The 18,316-nt window shown below is 34.6% G+C and overlaps 5 protein-coding genes across 5 annotated transcripts; 4 read left to right on the plus strand and 1 right to left on the minus strand.

Moving 5' to 3' along the window:
• Positions 1-4,753: 4,753 nt before the first annotated feature.
• mdh-2 (Malate dehydrogenase, mitochondrial) lies at positions 4,754-6,318 on the minus strand. The gene is made up of 4 exons (NM_066056.8): positions 6,226-6,318; positions 6,031-6,180; positions 5,657-5,983; positions 4,754-5,496 (listed from the first exon to the last, which is right to left on the minus strand). Exons 1-4 carry the CDS (start codon positions 6,313-6,315, stop codon positions 5,038-5,040), a joined length of 1,026 nt encoding a protein of 341 aa, NP_498457.1. The 5' UTR covers positions 6,316-6,318; the 3' UTR covers positions 4,754-5,037.
• A 515-nt stretch (positions 6,319-6,833) lies between these two features.
• Positions 6,834-8,667, plus strand: F20H11.4 (Protein-tyrosine phosphatase). Its single transcript, NM_066057.4, has 8 exons — positions 6,834-6,881; positions 6,925-7,219; positions 7,265-7,403; positions 7,459-7,582; positions 7,628-7,869; positions 7,915-8,032; positions 8,084-8,296; positions 8,340-8,667. Exons 1-8 carry the CDS (start codon positions 6,876-6,878, stop codon positions 8,541-8,543), a joined length of 1,341 nt encoding a protein of 446 aa, NP_498458.1. The 5' UTR covers positions 6,834-6,875; the 3' UTR covers positions 8,544-8,667.
• A 366-nt stretch (positions 8,668-9,033) lies between these two features.
• srh-40 (Serpentine Receptor, class T) lies at positions 9,034-10,773 on the plus strand (the record flags this gene model as incomplete). The annotated part of the gene is made up of 4 exons (NM_066058.2): positions 9,034-9,382; positions 9,432-9,941; positions 10,234-10,347; positions 10,390-10,773. 4 exons carry the CDS (start codon positions 9,034-9,036, stop codon positions 10,473-10,475), a joined length of 1,059 nt encoding a protein of 352 aa, NP_498459.1. The 3' UTR covers positions 10,476-10,773.
• Positions 10,740-13,361, plus strand: ctsa-4.2 (Carboxypeptidase). The gene is made up of 10 exons (NM_066059.5): positions 10,740-10,833; positions 10,881-10,966; positions 11,183-11,474; positions 11,520-11,639; positions 11,771-11,862; positions 11,905-11,998; positions 12,047-12,250; positions 12,294-12,415; positions 12,469-12,550; positions 12,901-13,361. The coding sequence occupies exons 1-10, from the start codon at positions 10,765-10,767 to the stop codon at positions 13,276-13,278; spliced, it is 1,539 nt and encodes a 512-aa protein (NP_498460.1). The 5' UTR covers positions 10,740-10,764; the 3' UTR covers positions 13,279-13,361.
• Positions 13,362-13,625: 264 nt separating this feature from the next.
• Positions 13,626-18,263, plus strand: cmtr-2 (Cap-specific mRNA (nucleoside-2'-O-)-methyltransferase 2). Its single transcript, NM_066060.8, has 13 exons — positions 13,626-13,732; positions 13,800-13,895; positions 13,958-14,046; positions 14,095-14,187; positions 14,233-14,545; positions 14,588-14,800; positions 14,843-15,045; positions 15,095-15,245; positions 15,293-15,364; positions 17,329-17,424; positions 17,474-17,635; positions 17,689-17,835; positions 17,885-18,263. Exons 1-13 carry the CDS (start codon positions 13,643-13,645, stop codon positions 18,065-18,067), a joined length of 1,908 nt encoding a protein of 635 aa, NP_498461.3. The 5' UTR covers positions 13,626-13,642; the 3' UTR covers positions 18,068-18,263.
• Positions 18,264-18,316: the final 53 nt, after the last annotated feature.

The raw sequence follows: 18,316 nt of genomic DNA on the forward strand, positions 1-18,316 counted from the left end.
CATGAGAAATAATCAAAAGGTGTTTTCAAGAAAACCACAAAATATCAACAATAAAGAAATGGGAAGAAAACGTTCTTTCAATGATTCTGATTGTGTCTGTCGGACTGGTATCATTTCTTTTGAATTCTTTACGGCCCATGACACATACAAATGAATTCGTTGCTGACTATGATGAATTATGTTAAGGATAACACAATGATAAACATTATCACGTAATCCTTGACGGGATTTCAAAACACTGGAACATTATAAAAAACTTTTTTAAAGAGAAAAAAAAGATGAGATTGGAATATGGTCTCAAGAGTACCGAATTATGACTTTTTGACACATATTCAATAAATAGGCTACTCACATACAAGTTCTATGAATTTTGTTTCTTTGTTTGTTATGAAAAGAGATGGTGGCGGTTTCAAAAGATTTGCTGTGTACATCTAATGACCTTCAAATTCGGACAGACAAAAAATGTTCCTCCCGTTTTCCTCGTTTTTTTCAATGGCGTTTTTGCGTGAGAACACCGTGGAGATGGATTATGAAAAAGAAATTAACCGGTTTTTATGCGTAAGAAGAAATAAGGTAAAACGTATTTGGGTTGAGTAACGAGGTTCAGTTATTTTCTGATGTTCTGAGTTGAACTCGATGTGCATAATTATTTAAAAAAAAAGAAACAATTCGAGTTTTGTCTGAATTGTACCAAAAAATTTTCAAACACTCTTGTTTTTCAGAAATTGGAATTATGTTTGTCGTTTAAATTCTGTTTCAATTATACCAAAAAATCTAATTTTCTTGTGAGTTTTTAGCTTTTTTCCTTTCAAAATCTTGTTTTTATCGTTTTATATAATGTATTTTCAATGAAAATGAACTTAGAAAAAAAAACTCACAAATGGCAATTGAATCTAACAAAAACTCCAAACGTTGAAAATTAACATCTTACAATTATAAAATGAAAATGATTCGACACCGTAGCCGAAATGGTGTTAAACCTTCCCATTAGGAAATCATGATCTTGCTTGAACTTTTGATCTTCAAACAGTTCATGTTAACAACGTTTGATTTGATCATTTAAAAATCAGGATTCTATAAATATTCCTCCATTCAGTGAACCTGCCCACCGAAACGGACACCAATTATGTAAATTAGATAGACCACCAAGTCCGCAAATGGGAATTTGGGCAGAGTCATCTTCGCTGAGAACGACGAGGACAACATAAAACTCGTCAGAAGAGAGCACTAAAAATCAAGAGACTTTTTCTTCAGAATGAATAAAAAGTGCGCGGATGAGTGCCCCCTAGGAAAACGAGCGGGGAAAAAAGAGAATGGCCACAGCGACCGAAGAATGGAGAAAAAACGGAATGGAAAGAGTTGAAAGAATGGGAAAAGAAGAGAAGTTGGCACAATTAGATGAATCTCTATATTTGGACACCCAGAATGTCCTGAAACGATGAGAATGAAAATATTTAGCAAGAGAATCAAAATTATTAGCACATGGTCGTCATGACATTTTATTCAAATGCAACAATTTTTGTTCAAAAAGTGCAAGCGACAGGAGAAGAGAGAATACTGTGATTCAGAGGGGCACAGACATTGAACAGAATGCAATATTTCTCACACACAGTCACAAGTCTTTGTGTGTGTGTGTCTGATCTTGTGCTCTCGCCGTCGGGGGAGATGATGACAAAATTGTGACCCAAGGATAGTGAAAAAAGGTTTTATCCACTGAAAATTTAAATTAAAAAGAATTGCAAATTGAGCTACTCTCTATCTTTTACCGAGAGTTAGAAAATTTTTATAAAAATGCGCTTCGAATTTTCTGAAAATAATAATTTTTGTTTCACAAGTAGTTTAAAATAATATTTTTGGTATTTACAAAAATTATTTGTTTTATATTAATTTCAATTTTTTAACTGGAAAGTTGTTCAAAACGCTTTTCGTTATTTTAGAAATTTTGAGTTAAAATTGAAAAAAAAATGTTTTAACCTAAATTGGAATAAAAAATCTAAATAAAAAGACCGAACGGTAAAACAAGCGATATGGGCAGTTCGAATTTGAGAACATAGACTGAACGACAAATTTAAGGGTGCCCGAGAGATTATCAAGACGCAGGATGCTTGAGTACTGAATGAGTTCATCATCATCATTACTCAGGGCGGTGGATGGGTAAAAACAGACGGCGCAGATAAAAGAGGAACTTTGAATCTGATACCGAAAGAAAAAGATATTTGAAAGTGCACACATAGTACAAGGTTTAAGGTTGATTAATGGGAAGCGAATGAGCATGGCATACTGCGATATTTTGAATTTTTCTGCAATCGTATCAATATAATTGAACAGGTTAAAGTTATGAACATTTCGTCGTATGTTTTCATTTCGTGTTAAAACAATTGCTACTACAACAGCATTTTAATTTAGCTCTAGATTTCCATATTTCACATAGGAAGAAGGCAGATTTTTTTGAACTACAAGAAAATTATAGTACTAAATGTTTAGAACCTATAATTAAAGTTTCATTTATAGATTTTCAAGCTGAAAAAGGAAGTTAAAATACCGTAATAAAAATGTTAGTTGAAAAAAAATTATAGTTCCAAAGTTCTTAACAAAAAGTTTTAGGCCAAGCAATATGTGAACAAATTGAAAAAAGGCCAACTGTGCGTCAAGGAGCGCCACCGATGTCTTGAGAGGGACAGTACAGAAGATAAAGAGGAAGAGAGTGTCAGAGAGAAAGTGAATTGGCGAGAAAGTATAGAGCACAGAGGTTGAGGCAAAAAATTTATGGCTAGCGGGTAGCAATAGATCAAACACAAATTTTTGGCGCCATCAGTAGTGATAAGTATACATGGTAGTAGTCTCACCGATGACGACTATCGGAATCTGATTCGGACGCTCGACACGCTACTATTCACGCAATAGTACTATTTTTGCAAACATCACAATCGGTAAGTATTTCCAGTTTTAGTTCGCGTCGAGTCAGTGACAATGAGGTTCTTTCTGTTTATTTGTTTTGTATTTATTATTATTCACTCTTCTCATTCGCTCGCTCATAAACATATCAACACCAGAATATGATATTGGTTGGACGGTAAGAGGAAGCGTGAATCATGGGAATTATTTTCTTTTTTTAGTCACCAAATTACAGTGATATGATTTGGAACATTTGGAATGAAAACGTTGAACTAAAGACCACGAACAAGAAACCTATTATCAAGATCTAACACAAAAGAGGATTGATAGAACATGAATGATAATTATCTTTATCATCCACCTCTTTCTAGGGGTTGCCCGCAGAATAATAATAATGATAATGCACATTCTGCTTGTTCAGCATTATGTGCAGTTGTTTTCCGTATTTTCAGAGAGCTCCAACTGGTACCGCGACTTATTGCTGTAAACAACTCCAATTCGAATGAAAGAATCGAGATTATCGAACGGAAATAGATTTGTGGCTTCTCATTGACCGATTAAAGGTCGGTTACCATGGAAGCTTCAAAATAGGATTAGGCATGAAACCAAATGAGTGATCAGAAGAGCACCTGCTTCTAGTGATTCTTTTGAAATGGAACTAAAATCGACAAAAATTAAATGACCGGATTTACAATACGATAATCGAAAAATACCACAAACAAGGAGATTAAATTTTAAAATGTCCTAACCTAAAAGTCTAAAACTAGAGCAATTTACTTTGCATCGAAAGGATAATACATACATGTTCAGAAACATTTCGCGAATATATTAACGAGAAAAATGCGCGAAATCTGTTTGAGTAATAAATGCAAGAACACTAGATTGGGGACTACTATGACCTGTCCGTGAGGACGAATAAAAGAATAAAAGAAGATTGAACATCTGCCGTGGTGGCTTGCCGGCACGGCACAATAACCCTACCATCTGTCCCTTATTGGACGTTTGTTAAGAATATTCAACGAAAATTGAGAATTATAAAATGTTTTAAGTGTGACGTGATTGCATTCCATCAAAATTGAACAGGTGTTGCAAAATGTGTTGCCTGATAATGGGTGACGTCACTTTCTACGATTGCTGGGTGATTATCGCGGAGATAATCGAATGTCGATCCACTTATAACCTAGAAAATGTTCAAGAAATTCCTGATTTTTTACTAGAAAAAAATTTGTTTTGACATACCGGAATAAATATGATATGACAAAAAGGTGTCCCTATTTAAAATTCAGTTTCTGGTATACTCAAACAGTGAATAATTCATGAAAAATTGAATTTCTTTCGGTGACTGTACATATTTAGAGAATTCGGAATACTTATGAGAATCGGATTATGCACTTTTAAAGATTTCCAGCCTATAATTCAAGCGCTGTGGCAAAATTTTTCGAAAAAATACGTGTGAACACGTGGAAGTGTGGAAATTTCGCAATATTTCGAAGAAAAAACAGACATGGCAAAAAATAAAATCATCAGCGTTTTGTGAAGGAGAGAAAAATACGGGCTGCTGTTTTATTGGAGAAGGAGAGGAAAAGAGAGATGAGAAAGTGCCCGGTGCCAGTGGTCGTCCTCGCAATGTCTGCGTCTCTCTGTAACTCTGTTCATCATGTTTCACGTGGATGAGAGGGAAGAGACACAGACAGCGCTGGAGTTTTATAATTTCTATTCAAAATGAGCCGAAGTTTCCCTAACAAAGTTCAGATAATTTAAATAAAAGCCTACCAAGTTTTGAAGTTGCTTTTTTTTGAAGAAATAAGTACTGAAAAATATATACTGAATAAAAAGACAGAAAAATCATCTAAAAATGTCTAATTGATTTAAATTTCATTTTTCCTACTTTGTTGAATGAAAAGTAAAAAATTAACCGAATATCGATCAAAAACGGGGTTGAAGAAACGGGGAGAAGAAACTGCGGTAAAATGTAAACAATCGAACGGGCGGGTAAACGAGAGATGAGAGGGGAGGGCAGAGCCAAAAAAAGAGCAAACAATTTAGAACTAACTTCTCGGCGTTCGACACCCAAAAGGAATACGAAAAGACTGAAAATTGAGGAAACGGTAAAATATTAAACAAGAAATTTAAATTGAATCTTTAGTTTCCCTTAACGAAAGCGACTCCCTTGGCAATGTTCTTGTTAAGTTCTGGAACGGATGCGTCGATAAGCTTCTGCTCATAAGCAGAAACCTTTCCAACTCCAAGAATCTTCTCAACTCCATTTGGTCCGAGCTCAACTGGGGTAGAGAAGTATTCGACTCCCTTGACGGCATCGGAAGCAACATATGCGCATTGGACGTTCTTTTCTCCCTTAATTCCACGAACAAGAGCATTGGCGAAACGGGCTCCAGCAAGAGCCATTGAAAGAGTAGCGGATCCGGCTCCAGCCTTGGCGTTGACGACTTCAGTTCCGGCGTCCTGGATTCTTGGGGTCAACTTGGAGATTTCTTCCTCCGAGAATTTGGTGGATGGTTTGACTTGGGAGAGAAGTGGAATGATGGTGATTCCAGCATGTCCTCCGACAACTGGAACAACGGTCTTGGAGGCGTCATGTCCCTGGAAAATTGGACAGTGGAATGTGTGCTTTGAAGTCTGTTCGAGATACTCTTTTCTCGTTTTCTCTTATCTTTTTATTTGACGTTTGTCGCGTGGAGAACTAAGCGAGAAAGCGAGAGACTAGCGCGAAGAACGTACAAATAGTTATTTCTGAACTCACCTTAAGCTCGGAAACGAATGCTTGAGATCTGACGACGTCGAGGGTTGTCACTCCGAAGACACGTTTTGGGTCATAGACACCAGCCTTCTTGAGAACTTCGGAAGCGATTGGGACAGTAGAATTGACTGGGTTGGTGATAATTGCGATGAGAGCCTTTGGTGAAGCTTTGGCGATAACGGCAGCTAAATCGCGAACGATTCCTGCGTTGGTGTTGAAGAGATCGTCACGAGTCATTCCTGGTTTACGTGGAACTCCGGCTGGAATAACGATAACATCAGCGTTCTCAACGGCGGCGTAAAGTTCCTTTGGGCCAGTGTGAGCGGTAACCTAAGACAGAAACTTCAACATTACATTTTATAGCTGAAGAAACGGACCTTGGCATTAGAATCAATGTGCGAAAGATCGGCGGCAACTCCTGGAGTATTGACGACGTCGTAGAGGGCGAGGTGAGCAACAAGTGGATCCTGCTTGAGAAGGAGACCCAATGGCTGTCCAATTCCTCCGGCAGCTCCAAGAAGAGCGACCTGATATTTTATGCTTTTTTGCTTCTAATACAATATCAAATTTACCTTTGGAGCTTGGCTGGAATGACGGACGGAGACAGCACGGAGTCCAGAGTTGGCGGCAGCCTGGACGAGGGTCTTTGCTGGAAGAGACATTTTCTGCAAAAATCATAGTAATGGAAGCCTAGAAAATCATATAAGCTGTTCAATACTAGGTAAAGTCAAACCGAAAAGAACGATATCTTTTTAAAAATTAGTTATAAAGCCATAAAACTGCTTTTAAAAAAATGAAGAAACGGCTGTGTTTGCTACCGACGGCAGTTTGAACGAACTTTGAGGTTAAAGGCGCACGCTCCTCTCAGGCGGCGTGAATTCTGCTCGCTGCGAGACCCACGCGGCGGCAATTCAAATCACATTTTTCTCAGCAAGTCAACTCTCAAGATTTTTGAGGTTATTTTGAGAAGGAATGAAAGCAGATATTTATTACAAAAACATATTATTCATATACCACGAAGAAACAGTTCTGTTTCGTATTTCTTTATTTTCTAGCCTTTAATCAAATTATTTCGATTGATAAAGAACAAATTAAAAAATAACTAAAACAACCCGTATTTTTTACGTGTCCATAAACGTGTTGTAGTTTTTTTTTAAAAGTTTGCCAACAAAACATCGATTAGTTTTCGATATTTTTCACAAAAGGGTTAGCCGTTACAATTATGGTGGTGAGTAGAAGACAATACAATTTTTTGAAACGCATGTCTTTAGAACGGTAACAAACAATCAAAAAGTACCGATGCAAAAAAAAACAATGTGGTGGAAAAAAAAGTTGACAAAAAGGGTAAAAAGAATGGATCAAAGGAAGAAAAGTCGAGGAATCCCGAGAAAGAGGAAAAGAGTAAATTTAAGGATTTAAAAGAAGAGAAATCGAAGGTGCCTGATGATGGGAAGAAGCAAGAGGACAAGAAAGAAGTGAAAAAGGAAGAAAAGAAAAAAGACGAAAAAAATAAAAAGTCGAAAAATAGAAAGTCTAAGATGAAACCTCCACCAGATACCCAGGAGTGTAGGTTTGGACGTGTTTATCTTGTATTAAGGTTATTATTTCCAGTAGCTAACAAGAAAAAGTTCTGTAATTGGTTCTTCGTAGACGAGTTGGATTGTAAAAAGCTGATGAGAGATTTTGTGGCTCTTAGAGCTCCGAGCACTTGTGTTGCCGATACAATGAAGAAACATTCAGAAAAGTGTAGGTAAGTAGTGAAATTGTTGATTTAAAACAATACAGGACTTATGATCCATGTCTAGATACTACGATATTCTCTGTCCTGACGCAACTCGTGTGGTTCTCCAAAATCGTCCACCTGACAACGATTTCATTCATGCTAACTGGATGACTATGCCTGATAAATTCCGGTATATTTCTGCCCAGGTACTTTTTAAAATTTATTATCGTAGCATAAACCCTCAATTGTAGGGTCCTATGGATCAAACGGTCGAAGACTTTTGGCATATGGTCTATACGGAAAAAGCGCCAGCTGTCGTAATGATATGTGATTGGGAAGAGGATGGGATTCAGAAATGTTCTCGCTACATTCCATCAGAAGACAACATATCTCACGTCTGTGGAATCTACAGAATCACTAAAATTGATCAAATGACAATGGTGTATGCGGATGTAGCATTGCAGAGTTTTGAGATTAGTGTTACTGATAAGTCGTAAGTTGGTAAGAGGTCTGTCATTTTAAAATTTATATTTTTTAGTTTGGAATGTCCATCTCTGGTTGTGAAGCATTATCATTTTCTCAAATGGCGAGATCACACTGCTCCAATGACATCCATATCAGTATTAAAATTGTTGAAAGCGTTGAGAGATCCAAAAGTATAATTGCCTTATAATATGTTAATTGAAAATAATTTACTAATTTTCCAGAGACCAGGTCCACCTGTAATCCATTGTTCAGCTGGAATTGGTAGAACTGCCACGTTGATCGGTGTTGATTACGGTAACCAAAGGATCGGAGAAGTTGGCGAGATGAACGTTCTTGATATTGTTCGTGAGATGCGTCAAATGAGGGATAAAGCCGTTCAGAGTCATCATCAGTTTATATTCATGCTTATGTGTATTGCAGATCGAATGGTTTTGGTAAGTTTCCTCCATGCTTTTGATTTGAATAAAGTCATTCTAGGATGGTGTCCCACAAAACGATAATATGCTGGACCTGGCAGATTTCTACACGGAATTCATGAAGAAGGTGTTGATGGAGAGAAAAAAGAAAGATGAAGCTGAAAAAGCAAAAAAGGAAAAGGAAGAAAAAAGGAAAAGGGATGAGGCTAATGATAAGACTAATGAAAAGTCAGCATTGTCGAAGACACAGTCTGTACTTCAATAAGATCAACTTGTTTTAAAGTATTCATTTGAGATTGCTACTTGGATAATAAATGTATCATTTCGATGATCCTTTGGAACTTTTGGAATTTTTGTTGAACATTTAACACTGAACATAGCCGCTTGCATCCCGTTTCTTGCCTGAAAAACGCATTTGAAGAAGTGAATTTTTGTTATTTTTATCACCTAAAACAACCTCCAAAACAAGTTGAACTCTTATTATGTTGGTTGAATTTTACGTCTGTGGTGATTTTCATAATATGTTGCGTGGTAGTTTTTTATTTAACACTTGGAATTTTTTATTTGGTTTTTTCAAAGTTTCAGCCCTGTTCTAGAAGTTTAATAAGAGTCGAAAAGTCTCTGGCAACATGTGTTTTCATCATATGTTTCCAGCCCTGCTGCCTATTCCTTATATCACAGAAGCACTACACGTCAACTGAATTTTCACCTGCTCTTTCTTCGTTCCAAGAATTCAGTATCACTCAGGGTAGAACATGTCACCGGCACCGCTGCCTACATGTCCTCCAAACTCATCATATTTAGCTTCACCTGAGTTCATCTCTACGGGTTGTCATATTGTTTCAGTCTTTATGATAATAACCTCATCCTATAGTGCATTTTTGATTGTCCGAAAATCGACTCCAACAATGAAATCGACTGTTCCATATATGATCCGAGCACATTTATGCACAATGTTTTGTGATTTCACATGGGGAATCCTTGTAATTCCTATGATGTTTTGGTCGGTTGTTTGTGGATATACATTAGGCATATCTAAATATTTTATAAACTCGAAAAATATTTTAATGTATTTTGGAGTTTGGCTCATGCTCGCAGTTCTTGGTACTAAGTTTAGAACTTAATTATATTTCTAAACTGAAATGTTTTCCAGCAATGATAGCTGCAATATTACATTTATTTGAGTTTCGCCATCAAGCAGTGGTCAGTAACAATAGTAAATTTGTGATGCGGCGACCTTGGACTCGTCGGATCTTCTACTTTTCCTCTTATACTTTGTTTACCAATTTTGGAATCCTAGAAGTATTAACACTTCCTTCTGATCAAGATGCTGCAAAGTTACAAGTACTACAAAAATATCCATGTCTGCCGTCATACTTTCTGGATGACCGAGCATTTTTAATTCAGATTGATGGAAGGACAATGTTTAATCCACATATGTACATTACTTGTTTCATCGTAGCATGTTTTATTATTTTTTACATGAGTAATAGTTTCTGGCATTTACTTCCTAAAAACAATCCAACAATGTCTACATCAACACGGAAATTGATTACAAGTTTCTACATTTCTATGTGCATACAGTTTTTGATTCCTTTGAATGTTGGATATATTCCTAATATTTATTGGAATTTTTCTGTGACAATCGATTACTATTCGCAAGGTGAGTTCATGCAAGGATTGAAAAATATCAACTTTTAAAATAATAACTATTTCTTTTCCTATATGTTTTCAAAGAATAATTTATTGATATCGTTGAAATGAACAAACGATTTTAAATGGAATTTAATAGTGTAAAACATGGTACTTGAGAAGTTTTTTGTTAATTATTTTTGTTTGCAAAGTTTTTGAAATTTTAATTTTACTTACTAGCATATACTTACTAGCATTTCAGCTGTTGAATTTCAAAAGCCAAAGTTAAGATAACTTTAGTTTTAAAAACTGTTATTATTCAGAAATCAACAATATAAGTGTTGTTTTATTGACTTCTCATTGTACATTATCATCAATTGTAACTATATTCATATACACCCCATACAGAAAGTTCACTTTGGATTTGATTTTTAACAGTAGGTTACCTATTTCACTTCGTGGTGAAACTCAATTTTCAGAAATTTTACAAATTAATTGGGTCAAATCAAGTGTCTCCACAGTTGTTGTTAGCGTTGCCAGGTCGAATACAAATGTAATCTCGTGATAAGTCCTGATTTTTACACGGTTAAGGGCGGGCTTAAACCGCGTAACTATAGTCAAACCATATGTTTTTTTAAATTAATGATTTGGGTTTTCATACGTTCAACATAGTTCATGCCTATAATGTAACCATTTCCAAAAATTTCCATTTTTTCGTCGGCTTAGATGACTTTAATTCTGTTACATCATATTTTTTTAAAACCCACCTTATCATTTTTCCTGCTCACACCCCTTACCCAGTGATAAGAAAACGATGAAATTACATTTTCATTTTGACACCTTTTGAAGTGAAGATGATACTTTTATTGTTTATAACTTTATTTGCACTTGGTTCAACTGCTCCTGCCGATCAACAAATTACTGTGAGAAATATTTGAGTCTTAAAAAATAAAACTAAAAATGATTGTAGAGTCTTCCAAATCTTACGGAACCTTTGAGATCGAAACATTACGCAGGATATTTAAGTATTTCAGACGTCAAACAACTATTTTATTGGTAAGATTTTTTCATTAAAAAAAAGGACTTTATGCATATCGCATATATTATGATGTAAGTTTTCTGTGAAAGCATTGCTGTGAAGACAGGAAGACTTATTCCTGTCTTGTAAATTTATTAGAAATCTTTGAGACTCTGCTTTCAAGGCTCTACCTTTCCTCTTTGTTTAATTATGTTAACTTTTATTTGATCAATTAAAGAAAACACATTTTTCAGGTACGTCGAATCCGAAGAATCTCCGGAGACTGCTCCAGTTGTCTTATGGCTTAATGGAGGTCCAGGATGCGCATCAATGGAAGGTCTTTTCATTGAAATGGGACCATTTCGAGTAAGAAATTATGGAGAAGAAGTGAATCGTAATCCGTGGACATGGAATAGAATTGCCAATATTATATATTTGGATGCACCTGCTGGAGTTGGGTTCTCATATTATAATACTACAAAGAAAGTTTTCACTGATGATGAAGTTGCTCAAGATAACTTTAATGCATTGAAAATGTGGTTTGCAGTGGGTAAATTGACATGTTAAAATGATAATAAGACATTTTTGTAGAGATTCCCTGAACGGAAGACGAATGATTTTTACATTGCTGGTGAATCATATGGTGGAACTTATGTTCCTATGCTTTCTGCTCGAATTACAAAAGCAAATGTAGACTTTCCTCAGTTTAAGGTGAGTAATATTTTATTAGTGATGTTTGATCATAAATTAATATTTATTATTTAATGTTGAGTACTCATACGTATTTTGTGCTTTTATAGAATACTGATCTAGCGAATAAAAGTTTATTTCAAGTTTTCCAGGGAATGCTTGTTGGCAACGGATGTGTGGATGATCAAATCAATTTTAATACAAATATCATGTATCAATATTATCATGCAGTCGTAGACGAGACGTTTGTTTTTAACTCGTTACGTCGAAATACAATTATTTTCAGTCAAATGCAAAATGTGACTCAACAATGCTGCAATGGAACCATGGACTGTGACTATTACACCATCTCTCAAGGCAACGACACTTGTGGAGATTTGGTAAGTCTCTACAAATGCATAGATCTTAAAAAAACTTGAGTTTTTCAGGTAAACCAACTCAGTTACTCCATTTATTACACCGGTTATGATCCATACTTCCTCTATTTTGCGTGTTATCTCAATCCAAATCTTCCATATCCCCCTCACGAGGAGATTCGAAAACTTCAGAAGAATGTTCTCAGAAATAATCTCTACAAGAAAATCATTGGAGAGTCCCCTGTTTTGAAGAATAAATATTTCTATCCACCATCAGTAAGTTGTCCACAAAAAAAGAAAAATTAATTATATATTTTAGAACGACATTCAAGGACAACCTGATTGTGCCTCTCATGATGATCACTTTCCTTATTTGAACTCCCCAGAAGTCAAAAAAGCTTTGAGAATTCCAGATTATGTTCCAAAGTATGAAATGTGCAAGTAAGTTTATTCATGAACTTTTGAAAAATGCCTAGAGAACACATTGTTTTCAGTATGGAAATCGCTGAGAATTATCAATCGCAGTATCCAACCATGAAAAAGTTCTTTGACACTGTCATTGATGCGAAAAAGCACGTAAGTTTGAAACGTAATACGGTACCGGTCTTGGACGAAATTGCTTAAATGAATGTTGTGAAAAAGAGTTCACCTCTTTAAACGAAATAAAATCCGAAGGAAACTCCGATAATCCGATAAGTGAGAACTACTGTCAAGGCTGGGTACTGTATTTACGCGATAAAAGTTACAAAATTTAGTGAACATTTTCATTGACTCTCTTGAAAATTGTATCATTTGTTCGAACAACATATTGTTTTTAACCAGCTCGCGAAAAATCGAACAAAGTCATAAATCCGTAGATTAACTGAGCTCACTCTTTTTAAATTCATTATTGAATACTGATTGACTCAAAACTACAGTAACTTTAGGTTGCTATGTTCAACGGAGACGCAGACACGCTTTGCAACTACGTTGAAAACTCTCAATTTATTTACAAAACTCTGAAAAAAACAGTGAAAACTGCAATGATGCCATGGAATGACCCAGTTCAACTTCCAATGGCTGTTGGGCAAGTCACAGAATACGATGGAATTACATTAATCTCAATCAAAGGAGGTGGACATTTCCCAGCTGCAACTGAACAGAAACCTAAAGAGACCTTCCAAATGTTCCAGAATTACGTGAAGCATCAAAATTATAGTACCCCTGTAGCTTTCGATAAGACGTTTAATTTAACTTCAACTATTATTGCAGTTGGATCTAAATTATTTCTGAGTTTTTGCATCTCTATTATATTGTTTTTATGAACCATTTCATGTTTTAATAAAGTTTCTTAAAATTAATCGAAAATTATATTAATTTTGAATAAAATAAACATTTTAAAAAACAAGTTCTTTATACAATTTTTGCTCCTTTCCAGTCTCCCATGCTCTTCGCGAAGATCTTCTACCTCCTTCGCTTATAAATTTGAACGTCCCGCGTTTTTGTTTGTCAACGGAGCGCATTTGCATTTCCATATTTTTAATGAGATTGACTGAAATCTCGTTAAATAAATACAGTCATTTACCAGGGTTCATTTACCAGGAATATCTTGATTGTCTTCCAGTTTTCTTGCATTGTATTTCAGTTTCTCTAAAAATAACGATATTTGCAGGGTAAAAGCCAAACAGCATGCTTCCGCCGAAAAAAAACGATCTAGATGGCAATCCTGTAAATCTGTTCTCAGAAAAAGAAATTAAGGACTATTATAATGATTTTATTGTAAGTAAAATAAATCTGAAATGAATTATTTGAAGAAAAAATATTTAACAACAATTTATTTTTACAGTTCGACTTCAATACATGCACGGAACTACCCCAATTTTTGGCTGGAAACCCCGATTATGAATTTTCAAAACAAACGAATCGTCTTACACAAGCAGCAGTGAGTTAATTTACTTAAGACGAAAAAATTATATGTAAATATGGTAATCTTCTGTTTTTCAGATGGAAATTCGAAAAATTAAAGATAAAGATCTGTACGACCAACATACGGATATGATGCATGATTTTGCCAGAAACCCGCGTATTCTTCAGTAAGAACTATTAATGAAATTAAGATGATTTGATTTGAAAGTTTTCAGAAACTACTTCATCTGCAAAAACAAGGCATTTCTGAAATTATGCGAGATTTTCGAAGTTTTCAAATTCGACATTTTTGAGGGAAGTAGTATAAGGTTGGTTGTACATTAAAACAAAACTCAATTTTTCTTAGTTTCCAGCTCTTTTCATTTATGCGAAGGTCCTGGTTATTTCATTGAAGCTGTACACGTTGCTTTGATGCGATCTCGTGGTAAAAATGAAGAGATGAGCTATTGGAAATGGGGTGCAAACACATTAAATCCATATTTTGAAAATAGAAGTTGTTTCGATAAGTTGATTGATGACTCCCATATTCGACCAACCATGGATCAATGGTACTTCGGACCCAGCGACGATGGAGATATTGAAAAATTTACCGAAGAATATTTGATCAAGCAGAAGTTGGCAGGAACTTTTGATCTTGTTACTGCAGATGGAAGCACCAACACTCAGGTATTTCTGATTTTAAATGTGTTTTAATGAGAGAAATTTCAGGGAAAAGAAGGTGAAATTGAGTCAATAGTGAGTTCACTGATATCCGCGGAAGTGGAAGTTGCATTAAAACTTCTCAGAAGAAATGGTCGTCTGATTCTGAAAACCTATCGATTTTGTGCCAAAAGTACAAGAGATGTTATGAATCTTCTTGCTGATAACTTTTCGAGTATCAAAGCGATCAAGCCAATGGCAAGTCGACCTGGAAGCTCTGAGGTTTTGAAATGTAAAAATAAATTACTGATTTTTTAATTTCAGCGATATATTGTATGCGATGGATTTGGAGGAAGCATGAATATGGATATCAGTATGCTTCTTCAATGCGATGAATTTTTTGTTTATAAGCAGATTGATCGAATTGAATTACATTTGAAGACATTCATTGAGCACCATAGAATGTATTTAAAAGATAATTGGAATTCATTTTTGAAAACTATGAAGGATAAATCTTTTACTGCAGAGTAAGTTCTACATAAATTGATTACATTTTTAAATTATTAAAATTTGTAGAAGCCGCTACTTCTGTCGTGAGCTTCAAAGCATGTTTCCAAGTGGTTCCTCTCGATCATCAAGTCCATGGATGCGGTTATATGGTCATAATTTGATACGAAGAAATAATCCCGAAGATTTAAAAATTTCTATCAATCGATACATTCTGACGGTGAGGATAACTTTAAATTGTGCAATTTAAATTTTCTTAAATTTCAGGCTGACATCTTTGATCCAGACTACCAAAAGTTAGATGTTGAACAAATTGTCGCAAGGATTATGGATCAAGAAGTAGGAACATATTCTGATATCATCCAGTCTGTTTGCGCCAAAAATACAATGCCCGGTCTCTACACGCTTTTTTTTTTGAAAAATTCAAACTGATGTGCGCCTTTAGGGAGTACTGTATTTCAAAAATTTGGCAAATACTGTTTTATTACTTGATTTTTTACTACGTATCTCTTTTACTACAAGATCTCTTTTACTACGGAATCTCTTTTACTACGAATTCCGCATTTAGATCTTTTACTACAATTGGCTCTTTTACTACGTGTTCTCTTTTACTACGATCTTACCACATAGATCTTTTACTACGGAAAATACTTTTTTACTACCTTATCTTTTTCTACGTGGATGTTTTACTACGTTTTACTCTTTTGCTACGGACATATTTTTACTACGTGGAGGGATACTGTTAGGTTACTGTAGTGGTATTGTGTAAGTAACAGTTTTCAGATTATATACTATAGTTTTTTTTAATTGCTAGAAATTTATTCACTATGAAATGAGCTTGCTCTCTTGTAAAACTTGTAAAAATTCCAGAAACATTCATGACATTTGAAAATCCTCTATAAATGTTTCTCAATAGATTTTCTGAAAAAGAAAAATGTAGGTCCGATACGTTTGAGAATGCAGTCTCGCTAAACACTCTTATCTCGGTCGTGTCAAAAAGATTTCAACTACAAAGTTGTTGAATATAGCATGGTCTACAATTTGTCAGTTGAACATTTTTTACCAAATTTTTTTCGCGGAGTTATCGGTACTCGGAGTCAATAAGTTTTGTGAACACACTTTCGGTAACTTATCTCTGTTGTTTTAATCTAAAATCGTGATATGAACATTCAAGATGATCGAAAACAATAAACTGCTTATTTTATACAAGATTTGATAAATCCAGAAAAAAAAATTTTTTTAATTTTTGATCAAAAGTTCCAAAATTTCAGTTGAAGTCAAAATTTCAAACATCTGACAGATAACTGACCGAACCGAAAGTTGTTTATTACATTTTTAAAACTTATACATCAACCGGTATGGAACTAATTTTTTGGTTACGCGAAAAAAGTTAAGTACTCCAACAACAGTATCACTACAGTAACCCAACAGGATCCCTCCACTAACTCCATCTCAGTATCCAAAAAAAACTGAAATTTACTAGAACTACTTGAGCACAAACTTCAATTGTGACCTATATATTTTAAAAAAATATTCATGCATTTGTTTATATCTAGCTTATACTATAAATATTGATTATTAATTCGTAGTAAAAATTACGCAACATAGTTAAAAATATAATCCCTGCCATTGTATTTAGTAAAAAAATTTTCATAGTGAATACATTTCTAGCAATTAAAAAAAACTATAGTAAATAATCTGAAAACTGTTACTTACACAATACCACTACAGTAACCCAACAGTATCCCTCCACGTAGTAAAAATACGTCCGTAGCAAAAAAGTAAAACATCCACGTAGTAAAAGATAAAGTAGTAAAAAAGTATTTTCCGTAGTAAAAGATCTATGTGGTAAGATCGTAGTAAAAGAGAACACGTAGTAAAAGAGCTAACTGTAGTAAAAGATCTAAATGCGGAATTCGTAGTAAAAGAGATCTTGTAGTAAAAGAGATACGTAGTAAAAAATCAAGTAGTAAAACAGTATTTGCCCAAAAATATGTTGATGCGGATTTTCAAAATTTTTTTGTTAAAAATAAATTATTTTAAAAGCTAATATTAGAAAATGAGATAAAAGTATAAATTGATTTTTTTCAAAAACTAATTGTGATAAAAACTATGAAAAATCACTGAAAATTCCGCAGCAATGAAAATTTGAAGTTACAGTACTCATTAAAGGCGCACACTCGTTTGTAATTATTGAAAACAATTATCGCGTCTAGACCGGCTACCCTAATTCTGGCGCATAATCGCAAAATTTCGCGTCTGAGTAAAATTACAACAAAAAATCTTTAAAGTCGAGTTTTCAGGAAATTCTGACAACGAGTGACATCCAATTACGAACCATTGATTCATTATTCGTTGATCCTATTGCACTCAAACAAATGTTATCACATAATTCAAAGGTAATAAATAGTATTTCCATGAAAAAAAAGTATATTAAAAAAATTTCAGATATACTACGATCTCTTCGAAAAAGTTTCCACAAAGAATTCGGCAGATGAATGTGATTGGAGGAAAAATTTCAGTAATAGTAACCGGAATTACACGTTGAAATTGGATACAAATGTAACCATCGAGCATATTTTAGCCGCAATTTCTGAAGGATTTGATAACGTGCGTTGAAAACTTTTGAAAATAAAAAAAAATTATATTTCGAACCTTTTCAGTATATGGAATCATTCACATTGACTAATCTACCACAAATCACGCCACCTCTCTTTCTGTCACGTATCTCAGGATCAATGTACGCACTTTTATATACAATATTCGATAAATGTGAGACAAGACCTAGAGAAATTTGTTGGAGTGGATGGGTAAATTGATATTTCTTCAATAAAACCTTAAAACAAAAGTAACTTTCAGAAAGGTCACATGACAGGTCGTACACTAATCGCTCGAATTCGCCTTGAAATAGCTAAATGCAAGCCTGGAACCAGTATTCGATGCTTCGTCCCAATGGATATATTCGACGACTTTTTCACTCGAATTTGCTACCGAAATGTTGTTCATATGACAGTAGTCTCTAATATGTGCAAGGAAAATTAGTTTCACTTTTTCAAATAGTCTATACACCGCCACATTCTGCCTTCAAAACCCGAATCTCTGAACTCTACATCAAGTGATATCTTGAATAACTGTATCTCTACACTGCTCCCTGGATATATGTGATTTTAATAATTTTCAATTGCTGCCATAAGGTTCAAATATTGCACTTAAAATGTTGATAAATATTTTATTGATTATGTAGTTGTCTATGAATTAAAAAAAAAATGCATTGTAAATATCGTCCTTTAA

This window comes from Caenorhabditis elegans, chromosome III (genome assembly GCF_000002985.6).
Source record: "Caenorhabditis elegans chromosome III".
Lineage (NCBI taxonomy): Eukaryota > Metazoa > Nematoda > Chromadorea > Rhabditida > Rhabditidae > Caenorhabditis > Caenorhabditis elegans.

Coding starts and splice junctions, on each gene's coding strand:
- F20H11.4 (NM_066057.4), top strand. Junction 7,583..7,627: donor TCCGGTATATTTCTGCCCAG/GTACTTTTTAAA, acceptor CCTCAATTGTAG/GGTCCTATGGATCAAACGGT. Junction 7,870..7,914: donor ATTAGTGTTACTGATAAGTC/GTAAGTTGGTAA, acceptor TATATTTTTTAG/TTTGGAATGTCCATCTCTGG.
- mdh-2 (NM_066056.8), bottom strand. CDS start 6,315: ATGTCTCTTCCAGCAAAGACCCTCGTCCAGGCTGCCGCCAACTCTGGA. Junction 6,181..6,225: donor ATTCCAGCCAAGCTCCAAAG/GTAAATTTGATA, acceptor ATAAAATATCAG/GTCGCTCTTCTTGGAGCTGC. Junction 5,497..5,656: donor CATTCGTTTCCGAGCTTAAG/GTGAGTTCAGAA, acceptor CCAATTTTCCAG/GGACATGACGCCTCCAAGAC.
- cmtr-2 (NM_066060.8), top strand. CDS start 13,643: ATGCTTCCGCCGAAAAAAAACGATCTAGATGGCAATCCTGTAAATCTG. Junction 14,188..14,232: donor TTTGAGGGAAGTAGTATAAG/GTTGGTTGTACA, acceptor CTTAGTTTCCAG/CTCTTTTCATTTATGCGAAG. Junction 17,636..17,688: donor TTTCTGAAGGATTTGATAAC/GTGCGTTGAAAA, acceptor GAACCTTTTCAG/TATATGGAATCATTCACATT.
- ctsa-4.2 (NM_066059.5), top strand. CDS start 10,765: ATGATACTTTTATTGTTTATAACTTTATTTGCACTTGGTTCAACTGCT. Junction 12,416..12,468: donor CCAAAGTATGAAATGTGCAA/GTAAGTTTATTC, acceptor CATTGTTTTCAG/TATGGAAATCGCTGAGAATT. Junction 12,551..12,900: donor TCATTGATGCGAAAAAGCAC/GTAAGTTTGAAA, acceptor CAGTAACTTTAG/GTTGCTATGTTCAACGGAGA.